This window comes from Eleutherodactylus coqui, chromosome 2, assembly GCF_035609145.1.
Source record: "Eleutherodactylus coqui strain aEleCoq1 chromosome 2, aEleCoq1.hap1, whole genome shotgun sequence".
In the NCBI taxonomy this organism is placed as follows: domain Eukaryota; kingdom Metazoa; phylum Chordata; class Amphibia; order Anura; family Eleutherodactylidae; genus Eleutherodactylus; species Eleutherodactylus coqui.
The window spans coordinates 41,182,296-41,195,133 of record NC_089838.1 but is presented as its reverse complement, the minus strand read 5'-3'; the positions used below and the strand labels follow the sequence as shown (position 1 = coordinate 41,195,133).

General features: G+C 38.9%; 1 protein-coding gene across 38 annotated transcripts in view; it reads left to right on the top strand.

Annotated features, from left to right (window-relative positions):
- LOC136611242 (protocadherin gamma-A4-like) overlaps nucleotides 1–12,202 on the top strand; it is a 292,538-nt gene extending 280,336 nt beyond the window's left edge. For 36 of the 38 annotated variants that reach the window (XM_066590670.1, XM_066590672.1, XM_066590663.1 and 33 more), the window contains 2 exons: nucleotides 3,993–4,084; nucleotides 9,946–12,202. In XM_066590670.1, coding sequence (XP_066446767.1) covers nucleotides 3,993–4,084; nucleotides 9,946–10,169 — 316 coding nt within the window. In that variant the 3' untranslated portion in view covers nucleotides 10,170–12,202. The remainder of the gene's footprint in view (nucleotides 1–3,992; nucleotides 4,085–9,945) is intronic. The other 2 variants (XM_066590646.1, XM_066590647.1) reach the window with 1 other exon arrangement.
- The last annotated feature ends 636 nt before the right edge of the window (nucleotides 12,203–12,838 follow it).

Genomic DNA, 12,838 nt, shown 5'->3' with positions numbered 1-12,838 from the left:
ATATTCAGGGCTTTCATATGCTTAATATCTCAGAAATAACCATAAAATATGCAAGATATGTCCAAAACATGAAAAGTCTTTCCGACTAGTGGTTGTTCGGCCATTTCAGATGCAGCCATTGCAAACATGTATATAAAATGAAAAATGCAGCCATGTTATAGACAGACTTTAGCAGCAGATTGGATCATACTGGAGAGCTTAGTGACTTTCAATGTGTTGCTGTCATAAGATGCCACCTTTATATGAAGCCAATTTATCACATTTCTTCCTTGCTAGAACTGCCCTAGTCCAACCACAAATCTTCTTGTACTGTCAAACACAAGTGTGTAGTGTGAAATATGATCTGTCCCCAGATTCAGCGATCATTACCCCCAAATTTGAGTTATCTCAAAAATTATTCTGTACATTAACATTCCAACACTCGCCTTAAAACAGTTTTTTGCAGTTTATTTTTATGGCATTCACAATGTGGTATAAATATTATGTTACCTTAATTCTAGAGGTCATTACAATTATGACAACACCAAATTTATAGGGGTTGTATTTTGTTTTACCACCTTTGCCAATATAAATACCTTGTCTGTGGTGCCACATTCCAGAACCAGAGCAATTTTTTTTTTTAAATCCTGCTTTTTATGGAACAACTTTTAGTTTTCATTGGTGCCATTTTGAGGTATATACAACTTTTAAATTATTTTTTATTCCTGTTTTGGGGAAGCGATATGGACAGAAAACGTTTGCTTTTTTTTTTACGGAATTTACCGTGATGAATAAATTATGTAATATTTTATAGTATGGGTTGTTATGCATGTGGTTATGTACAGTTTTTTTTCTCCTGATTTTTTAATATTTAAAGCCTAGTGTAAGAAGAAAAGGAAAAACATTTTTTCCAGGAAAAATGTTTAGATGCCATGGTCAGTAATGGCTGCAGCATCTGTGGGGTTAAACATTGCACCAGTCCTCATCATTTAACTTCTTTTCTGGGGAAAACCCTATATGTAATAATAAGAGAGAAAATATGCTCTCTGATTGATAGGGGGGTGATAACATGAACAAAAATTCATATCACATCTCTCCTGGGATAGATACAAAGGAGAATCACAGAGCTTCTCTGCTGCCAGCTGATCTCTTCTCCCCCTCCCTTTCTCTTCTACACTGGCTGGCTGAAACTAGAATTAGTAAGAGCTCTGTTTGTCCAAAACTGTAATATCCTTTTCCTTTATAGAGAACAGAACTCATCCTACACTGCTGGGGAGTTCACTATATTTTGTATACAATAACTGCCCATCGCTGCCCTCCCATCCTGTCTACTTAATGCACATCTCCTTTATTGCCCAGGTGGTTATGTACAGTCGAGCAGCAGCCAGCATCCCACCAGATAATGATATATCCACTGCTCCGTGTTCTACTCTCATTCTGTCTGCTGCTGCTCCTCCATGGGTTAATGTACAAAACAGTTTTCGAAAAAAAATACATGAAAAAGAAAATCACTTCAGTAGTAGATATGAATAACCCACGTTCCTTATGCCAAGCAAAATTTTGCAACCTATTTTCAGATTCTGTAGGTGTTGCTATCAGCAAACCCATATGGCCATATATACTACATCTAATCTACAGTGGCAGAGGATAGACAAATCAGGCACCATGTCCTTCTTGATCCACATACAAATACATACTGTGATACAGTCACAACCCTACAGTATAACAGTGTAACCCTTGCCATATATTGCTTATTAAGGATTCCACTGGACTGAGATAATAATCAATACTCATTATTAGAGATGAGCGAGCGTACTCGGATAAGCACTACTCGCTCGAGTAATTGGCTTTATCCGAGTACCGCTGTGCTCGGGGCTAAAGATTCGGGTGCCGGCACGGAGCGGGGAGCTGCAGGGGAGAGCGGGGGGGAACGGAAGGGAGATCTTTCTCTCCCTCTCTCCCGCCCGCTCTCCCCTGCGACTCACCTGTCAGCCGCAGCAGCACCCGAATCTTTAGCCCCGAGCACAGCGATACTCGGATAAAGCCAATTACTCGAGCGAGTAGTGCTTATCCGAGTACGCTCGCTCATCTCTACTCATTATGTAATCAAATAGTCATTACAAATGTGGAATGCACAAAACTCTAAACCCTATGCAGAATTTTAAATCCAGCTTATTAAAGGAGTATATCTACCCTGTGACATATTGTGGCAAGTAATTACTGTCATGATAATGGAGTTTATGTTACAGTCACCAAACTGTGACATAAAGAACCCAGGGGCAGACCAAAGGGTTGCGTTGTGTCCAAAATATACAAAAGGAGATATTTACAAAAGAGTAAGGAGCATACCAATACACACAAAAGGTTATGAACATGAAAAGGAATAAAATAATAGAAAATATCAGACTTTAGAGTTGTTTCAAATAGTCCTGGGGTGAGGCCATGTTTAGACGAGCGGTTTATTTTTTTTTTGCGCAACTTGCGTCTATTAGAATCATTGGTTTTCTATGAAGTGTTCACATGTCCGTTTTTTAGAGGCGCAAAACACTCGCACCTGCAAAAGATAGGACATGCGTGCCTATAATGTAAGGTCTGTGCTGCGCGTAAAGACATCGTATGATGTTCCGTTAATCTTTGCGGGGAGTCCCCTCATCACTGAACACTGTGACAGCACTGTCACAGTGTTCAGTGATGGTGGAAATCCCCGCAGGGATGAAGTATTCCCTTGCTAAAGCTGTCACAGCTATGACAGCTGTGGCAGAGGACCGCAATGCTGCCACCCCATTGAAAGGAATGAGAAGAAGGCAACCCCTGCAGCGATGATTTTTGGGAGGGGACGGGGGCTTGAAATATAAGCCCTACTCCAAAAATAGCTGTTAAAAAAAAAACTCCTGGGTCTGACAAGTTCTTTCTTAGTTTTAACGTCCCACTGGGTCCCACCTCTGCCATCCTGTTTATGACATCACTGAAGGCTGGCTAAGTAGATGCACAGATCTTCCGGATGGAAAGCCAATTTAATATTCTGGACATATTTCCGTAGGAGGCACTCTAATAGGGAAGCTATAGTTTCCATATTTCATATCATATCAATATCATATAATTGCTGTTGTGGCAGGACCTTCGAATACCCCATAATCCCTATTATTATTTTCTTTGTGCCATCTCAATGGTGGGAAATTGCAGTCAGCATGTCTGGCGAATGCGTATTGGAGGGGCAGCAAAACAATGGGATCTACTTCAAATGACTAATTTCATTATCACTACAACAAAGGGCTTCCTTGCTGGTCACAAAAGGAGCAAATGGCATCAAGGCCTCTCTGGTACAGGTGTGAAAGGCAATTGAATGAATATTGATGAGCTTTGCTTGGCAGGAAATACACTTAAACATGTGCCTAGATCCACTCAACCTTTCCTAGATCAGAAAGGTGGCAAATAACAGGAGAGAATAGTTGACACGCAAAGATGGGAGACGATTTACCAGTATCATTTTATCACAATTACTATATGCCATAACATTATCACCATTGGGAATCCGACATCTGAGATTGTCAACAATCCGAAGATGCTTTTCAGCTTTTTCCCTCTACAGCGGTGGTCCCATCAACACAACCATCAATAGGGCTGTGCTGGAGGTTCCTTGCACAGAGGCTGCATGGGTGCGCTGATGTGGAATGAAAAAATGTGAAAAACCAAAGTGCAAAATTACTGCTGCAGATACTTCATTTTGAGGATCCATGGGGGTCCTGGCAGTCGGGTAATATGCCATCACTTCTAATAGTGGGACAATCGCTTTAAATAACCTGGTTACTATGATATTCTTCTTGAATAATGCAAACCTTGTTTAATTACAGCATAGTACTAGAAATGTCCTCTACAGAGTCACATTTACATGTATGAAAGTTCCCCATATGCCATCTTGCCATCTCAGTGTGCCCTGGCAGTACGGGCAGACACCTGTTATTCCCTCACATTTGGCCTATTTCTTATAGGAAAATATCTTTTCATCTCTCTAGAACACAACAACCCACAGAAGAAGCTGGAGTGTGGCCAAACAACCAGTTTGAAACAGAAAGACTGCAAGCAATGATCCTGGCATCAGCAAATGGTCAGTTTCCATAACAGATAATGTAAAACTTCTAGGTGAAATCAAGAAAACTTGATATTGTAAGATTATCAAGAGAGGACAATCTATGCTATGAAGTAGTGGAGATGTCATTGCCCTTCTTCCATGACATCATTATGAATGAAATAATTACAAGGTGGTTGCATTCATCGGACCATTATATTGTCTCTACATACAATTGTTAAGGTAGCAGAAGCTGAGTTTATCAATTGGCACAATGTTCTATAATAACACAATGGGTTATCTATGACTTTCTACAGAGTTGGAGATGGATCTACTTGTTACTTCTATAGCTACATGTTATAAAGTGTGCTTGGTGTGGGTCTGGCTGCTGGGACTTCCATGATCCTGAAAATGGATCCCATTCAGTGTTTCTCATCACTTTCTTTGCAATATACATTAAAAAAGACACAGTCCATCAAGTTCTACTCTTCTCAATCAATTCTACATTATAATTTGCTAGATTAATTATAACTCTCAATGCCATTTGATATTTAATAAGCACCTACACCTATAAGGTAAAGGTGAGCCCCAATAATCTACAGCCGTGTGTATGCCTCAAACATCCCCCATCCAATCAGGACATCAATGTAGGGGAGCCCTGTAGGTGCCGGCGGGGAGCGTCGGGGGAGGAACGGGGGGGGGGGGGGGAGATTTCCCGCAACTCACCGCTCTCCCCCCCGCCGGCACCCAAATCTTTAGAGACAAGCAGGCAGGTACTCGCATAAGGCACTACTTGCTCGAGTAGTTTGCCTTAGCGAGTATGCTCGCTCATCTCTATTCTTGGTATAAACAGATCATGAGAGATCTCTGTATTGTCCCCTGATATAGTTATACATATTTATTGCCCCTCAGTCATCTTTTTCTAAACTAGCAAACCCCAATTTTGATAACCTCTCTGGATCCTGAAGTCCACCCTTTCTATTTATTGCTTTAGTTGCCCGCCTATGAACCAGCTCTAGCTAACTATGCTAACTTGATTTCATTTTTACATTTCCTATTGGGATCTTTGAAAGCATAGAAAGCTTTTTCTGAACCCTCAGTCTTCAATGTTTCAAATGCTTTTTATTGTGTCTTATTACATTCAGTAATTTCCTATTTAATTATATTGGTTTCCTTTTATTCCTGGATATTTTACTACCGGAGAGTAAAAAATGACTATATGATTCATGTAATACACTTTAAAAATACTAATACTAAGTATTTACCAGTACATGATCCCAGTCTACAAGACTAAACTCTTCCCTTAGTAACCAGAATTCAGCATTTCTAATGTATCTCCCTCTTCTTCCATTTATAAAATAACATTACATTGTACCATGATACAAACCTCTGGAGCTCTGCAGATTTGATTTAGTTGCTTGGAAAGAAAGTATGTTACTATATGAGTGATCTTGCAGGCAAATGTTCTCGGCTTTATCACTGCTCCTCGCAATAATAGACTCATATTGATTGGGCACATTACTGCTACAAATGGAGGAACTTTGCCTTTAGCTGTGTCAGTTGTCTGGTAATTCTCAGCAGTTACCATCTATGATCTAATTCCTCTGAGATATTACAGCACATGAATTCAGTCAGCTCAAAAAAGAAGAAAATGTATTTGTTGTACTGAGCAAGGTATCCTAATGAGATGGCAAGATGTTCCTGTCAGTGTCTATGTGTATTTTGTACTACGCTCGTCCTACTTTTTTCCGTGCAGTAGGTTGCAATTTGCTTCTTATAATGGAAATAATCTAAGGTCAAAGATAATTGATCACAGTTTATCCAAACCCCATCAGCAAGCTTTGGATTGAAATAAGTAAAATTAAAGTGTAACTGCACTTTCTAAAAACATTTGGTAATTATGTCTTAGGGATGTGTCAAAAGTTTTGATCGCTGAGGGTGCAGCTATTGAGAAAGTCTATGGGCTTGTCTTTAGCTAGCAAGCAGTGACAGCACTCGGATGAGAACTTCACCAGGCTTCTTCTAGTGATTGGTGGGGCTCTTTGCAGCCAGAAAAGGCCCCGTGTGAGAAATGCTCTCACTCATGACCTGAAGGTTGTGGGTTCAATCCCTGATTGGCTCAGGTAGCCGGCTCAAGGTTCCATCCTTCTGAGTACTCAGCTTGTGGGTTAAAAGATGACTGGGGAAGGCAATGGCAAACCACCCTGCAAAAACAGTCTGCCAAGAAAACATGATGATGTGACGTCACCCTAGGAGACAATGATGGCTCGGTGTTTGCACCAGGGGACTTTACCTTACCTACCTGCAGCCAGACACCCAGCAATCAAAACTTTAGAGACTGGTGTCTTCATAACTTTGCTCAGTTGTGCAGCTCAAAGTGACTAGGAATTTGAAGGGTTATTCCTGCTTTTCCAGTTTTCCAAACAGGAAAATTTACTTTTAGAATACATTGAAATTAAAGCTTTCATATCATAGCATGCAAAAACTGTATTGTCAAGTTGTCAGTAGATACAACTACTGCATGTGACATAATCCACTGGATGTCTATTAACTCTCATAGATTCAAATGAGGCCACAATGCCCATACGCATTATGATTCCATTCAGATTTATGAGAATACCATTACCATTTAGCTCAGATATCTTCAGAAATGATCTCTGTGATAATAGTTAAAGGCCGTTAGTGCCAGAAGACCAATCATGCTAGAGCTCATTGAAGGTCACAGCTCACAGACTCCCACCTTTAATATTGCTTGATACGTTTTCATGAAACCGAAGACATTTTACTAAACCCGAGGCACACTTTAGTTGCGCTATATGACCATATTTGCCCACTTTTAAGAAGGAAAGCAGGAATATTCCACAGTCAGAAAGCAAAACCGTTTCCCTGTACTCCACCCACTTATATAGGACACAAATATTACATATAACACTCTTCAGCATCCTCCAAAATGTATATAAACTCCAGGCCAGGATTCCCTGAACAATTTTGCAACATAATGTATTTAAATTCCAAGAATCTTCTGTTAAAATTTCTGTACATATAGTAGGTAGAAATTTATGAGTCACGCTGACACATAAGTCACTGGATTGTGCACCCATATACTCAGACTCCATGAGAAATGTCCAATATATGTTTTATCCCTTCTTATCAGGTTTCTTATCAGCCCTATACACGATCCAAGTCTCCAATCAAACCCTTCCCAAATTAATACATTTTTGTTCATCCTGTCAGCCCCATCCCATAAAAGCTCTCTCAACTCTCAGTATTCCTTCTTTTAGAGAATAGGGATATTACTAAAATAAATTAATATGAAAGGTTATAAGCCTTATGGGAATTTCTTTCTCTACTCCCCAAATTGGTGGGACACCTTCAGCATTACTCGAATATTTACAGTTAGAAAACCTAATAAAGCCTCCGCCCAGACCTCTGTTTAGGGGCCGGCGCTTGTAGCTGCAGGCACGGTTCTTATTGAAGTCAATGGAAGCCATGCCTGCAATTATAAGCGCTAGCCACTATAAGGAGCACATGTAAAGAAATCCAGCAGCACTCAGACCAAAATCATAGCCCAATAGGGAAGGAGAAGAACAATATGCAGAGCCACCTACGGAGTTATGAACCGTAAACTCCAACTAAAGTTTAGGCAAGAACTAAAATAAGCAGTGGCAGCATATATGGTAAAAAAAAAACCTTTAAAAAAAAATAAAAATTTATTGTTCCGTAATCATGTCAATAAGGCAACGTTTAACCATATAGGTCTTTATCAAGCCAATATCTGATAAAAGAATGGACAGTCCATGAATGGACTGGCTGTTGTTTTGTCAGATATTGGCTTGATAAAGGCCACGATAAGGACGTCAGCGCGGAGGCTTCCGCTTTGACCTCTGTGTATTTGGAGTTGTCCACGTCACCTCCCATGTAGTAGCCGGCCCTTGTAACTGCAGGCACGGCTCCCATTGATTTCAATGAGAACCGTGCTTGTAGTTACAAGCGCCAGCCACTACACAGAGGTCGGCGTGGAGGCTTCTGCACCGGCCTCTGTATATTTACGGCACTGACAGCATGCGCCCGCTCAGTTGATCAGTCGGGGTCCCAAGCGACGGACCCCAGCTAATCAACTATTGATGACTTATCCTGATGATAGGTCGTCAATAGTATTTTTAAAAACAGCAGGCATCAGGCTTACAGATGACGTGTTTCCACCAACACAGCGGTGTTGATAACATCTTAGAGATATGCTGGATCTTTCAGGAGTCTAAAAGATTTCACCTTATCTGGAAGTTTTCCAGGAAATCCAGGAGAGTTGGCAAGTATGTGTATTGCAGACCTTCTCATACTAGAGCCCAAGACACCCATAGAGTATAATTATATTCCTAGAAACTAGTGACTTCAGCAACATGCTCAAATTAGTATAAAAATTGCATTGCATCCCAGGCCTAACAGAATTGCTCTTGAAAATGAAATATGATAAAAAGTTAAATACATATAAGTTGACCTTCTAAGGTATTTTCACACCACTATGATGCACTTTTCAGCCCATTCCCTACAGTGAAGTCTAACCCCCTACAAATCTACACACATCTAAACACTATCTATGACCACTGTCAATCCTGAATAAACTTAGCTTGATTTCTAGACCCATTAATTAAGCTTAGAGGAAACACGTCATTAGAAAACGACGTACTGTTTAAATTAAGTTTTTATGTTAAACATCTTTTTTACATTTTGATTAATTTAAATTTTTCATGTCACTATGTATACTTAAACAAAATCCTAAAATCCTGCAGTTTTTGCACTGCTTGCTAAGCTAAATAATATGCTGACACTTCCTGTTCTGTAGAGAAAACTTTTCAGCTGTCATCTCATTATTATCACAGGCAGGACTACAATAAAAGGTGACACCTGTATATAGATAATACAGAATCCACCATTCATAATAGCTGATAGTCACATCTTATCTACTTCGCCTTTTGCACAATGACCTTTGCACAAGTCACGCAGCATACCCGCGACTCTTCTATGGAAGTCAATGAGTCAGTTCCTGCCTATTGTAGCTGTGGCCCATGAAGCTGCTGTACAGAACAGGAAATGTCAGGCTATTTTAAGGCAGGCCTAATGTTCAGAGTAAAAACTACAATATATTTGGATTTTTAAAATATATACAGTATATTTTCGAAAAAAAAATCATCAAACATAAAGAATGTTTAACATAATTTTTTTTATCAATAGGACATATTCCAAATGCTCATTTCTTTTAGAGGGTTGTTTTAGACAGACGCTTTTATAATGACTATCCTGTTATGAATTACATGTAAAGTCCAGATGGTGAAAATGCACAAACAGTATGGCTCCCCCGACACATATAAAGAGAGACTGGCATACAACAGTATTACAAAAAACAATTAAATATTTATAGTGTTAGAGTGCATTAAAAAAAGAAGTTGTGTGAGTAATATAACATACATTATATAATAAATCCAATAAGTGAGTGTTCCATAATGGTAGAGTAATCCTATGAGTAATCCATTTCATACTGTGATTATTTCCTGCTGATGTTTTATTCTGCATTTCTAGGAATGTGCTACAAAACACAGTATTGTTAAAGGGGTTTTTCAGTGGAAACACTATTGATGACCTATCCCATTGATTTCAATGAGAGCCGTGCCTGCACTTACAAGCGCCGGCCACCACATGGAGGTCGGCACGGACGCTTCCACTCCGACTTCTGTTATTGCAGCACTGAGAGCATGCGCTCTGCACAGCTGATTGGTCGGTGGACCCCGGCCAATCAACTGTTCATGACATATCCTGAAGATAGATCATCAATAGTATTTCCATGGAAACCCCCTTTAACTATTAAACACACTGTAGCTGATTAGTATTTCCTTGGTTCCCAACAGAAGCCGCTGAAGGAAGTTCTGCTCTCGGAGGAGCAACGGGTACAATGGGCCTCGCTGCTCGCTATGGACCACAGTTCACATTGCAACACGTCCCAGACTACAGACAAAACATCTACATTCCAGGAACAACAACAACACTCACTAACGCTGCTGGGAAGCGAGATGGAAAAGCAGGAGCGCCTTTAGGAAACAAGAAGAAATCAGGTAAAAAGGAGAAGAAATGAAGATAAGAATCCTGCTTTCAAACAGTGCTGAATCCTGTAAGAACATCCTCAACACAAATCTCCGAATGATGTTCGATGTCTTATCTACAAAGGCAAAAAGCGTTAAAATTGGTTGTATCCGTCATCATCAGGGCTAGTAGCAGGATCCTTGCTGCTATTAGAGCTTATGATAAGAATACTAGTATGGACACTGGATATCTGAGCCGTATCGAAATGCGCCAAGATTTTCTATTGGCCAGCTTATTATATTTTGCAAAGTCATTTCTTAACCAATGATGCACTCTTTTTACATAGAAATCGAGTCCAGCCTCGCTGGTAGTATTCCACATCCTTAGGAAAACTCTTCCAATGTATATGTGTATTGCTAAATAGTTTATCTTTAATTTATCAACATTAGACAAGTATTCTTAAAGTTTTGTTAACCCATGTGACTTTTCTTTACATTAGTAAAAATGATAAAAAGTTGATGCTTGCTTTTAGAATTTAGAACAAATTTCCTTGTAGAGAAATTTTCTTTTTTTTCAATTTTTAATTTCTAAGTATTTTATGATACCCTAAATAAGTAATATCCAAAAATAAGAAAACAAAGCAAATGATTTGTGTGTTTAGAAGAAAAAAAAAGAACCAGAAAAGCATAGCATGCCTACAAAAGGACCAATGCTGGTGTCTTGACCATTTTGGGTTAAGAACAATTACATTTTTGGAATGAACATGCTCAAATCCAGAAGATTGAGACCTACAAGTCACAATGTAGGAAGTGGACAGGATTATGATTATTCTCAGCTCTTAAAGAGCAATTTATTGGTATCAATTGTTGCATTGCACCAAGGAATGCATGTGTAATAATTACTTTCAGTCAGCATTTCTACAGGATTGTCTTCCTTATGCATGTATGTACCCAGCATGGAGTTTATGCATTCTTTATGTAGAATGAGAAAAAAGTGAGCCCATTTAATGCAGGCCAGATATTTAGTGTTAAAGAATTAGAATTTCCAAAGAGCCATTTTGGCCAAAAAAAAGTAACAAGGGTTCGAAATGAAGGGTTTTATCACTTTATATGATTTTTAAGAATTATTTTTCATAGCTAGATCCCAGTGTACAAAAAGGACCGATTTAGCTTTATTAAAGGGCCACTCTAAAGGTTTGCTTTATTCATTCATTATGCAGCTATCCCTCCAATATATATATAAGCCATCCAGTGTTACCTTGGTTAGTTATTTCTTTCTGCCTGAATCTCCTGGCCTCTTTTTTCTCGGATGCTCATGTGAACTCAGCTCTGACCGATTTCAGATCTGCTTGGGGGTTATGGATTCATTTTCGAGTCACTTTCACAACCTGTGTGATTCTGCTACATGGATCTACCACAATAATTGTGTTGGGGGGAAGATATGTACTCCTGTCACACAATTATAATAGAGGAGATCACAACTCATCTTCCTGACTATATACTTATGAGCTGTAGCTTATTTAAGTAAACATAGATGGTAATGATAGTTAAACTGTCCCCCTCTGCAGAAAGAATGATATAACCCTAGCCAATACTGGGCTGATTGCATCATGGGATAGATGTGAAACTGAAAATCTAACTGTCTAGATGGTGACTAACTAACAGGGGACTACATTGCATGGAAGTGCCTGGAATACATAGAGGAGATGTCTAGAGTGTGACAGGCATTCAAGTGAGGGAGGCAGGCATGGAAAAATGTTTTTTTGCCAGAGTGGCCCTTTAAGTGAGCATCATTGAATAAATCAAATATCAGTAACTTCAGTGAAAATAAAATAAAAACACTAAAAAAGCAAAATGGCCTCCACAGTACTAAGAACACTAACTCAAATTAGTTTCATGTCTTGTAAGATATTTCAGATATTTATAATGACACTAGTGAAATGTAGATTTTCCCCTTTTTATTTAACATTTCTATGTAATTTTGTTTTTTGCATTCTTTTTACATGTGATGTATAGTAGTTGGTAAGAGCCAGTAGCAGACACTTATTTTTTATTGATTTTTTTTTTGTATGTTTGACATATATTACATCACTGAGCAAAAAAAGGGCAACAGTTAATTTTTGCAATGGATATGAGAAAATATGTTCATTTTTTATTCTCATTATTGCTTGAGTTTCTGTTCTGGGAATTTTGGCAGTGGATACGAATTTCTGATGCCTTAAGCAGTAAAGCATTTTATCTCTTGTTTGCTGCTTGACAATGATAACAGCATGACTTACAGTTATATGATATTACAGCGTCATACACTAACCTCTGCATACTATGCCATTGCCTTTCCTGTATCACCAGGATGCAATCACTAACTCACCCTTTACATGGGTATCGACACAATAACCTTCTCCACTGCTTGTAACACTATTGAATAAGGCAGTCACACAAGTTGTTTAGTGCTAGGTGATTTTTTTAGTTCTTTACTTTATAACAAAGCCTTTCTTTTAGTATAGATGGTATTGTAATATAGTAATTACGTGATCCTTCCATCCCTGTATATAACTTGTTGGCTGCAGTACTTTAATTCCTCCTGTAAATTTCTGTGTGGTTTGTGATATAAATGTACATTACATTGAATTCATCTGTCCTTTCATTGTGTCTATTTCTGACCTGTACTTTATTATTATAAATATGCTTTCACCCTTCTTATACCAGTATAGACTAATGTCAA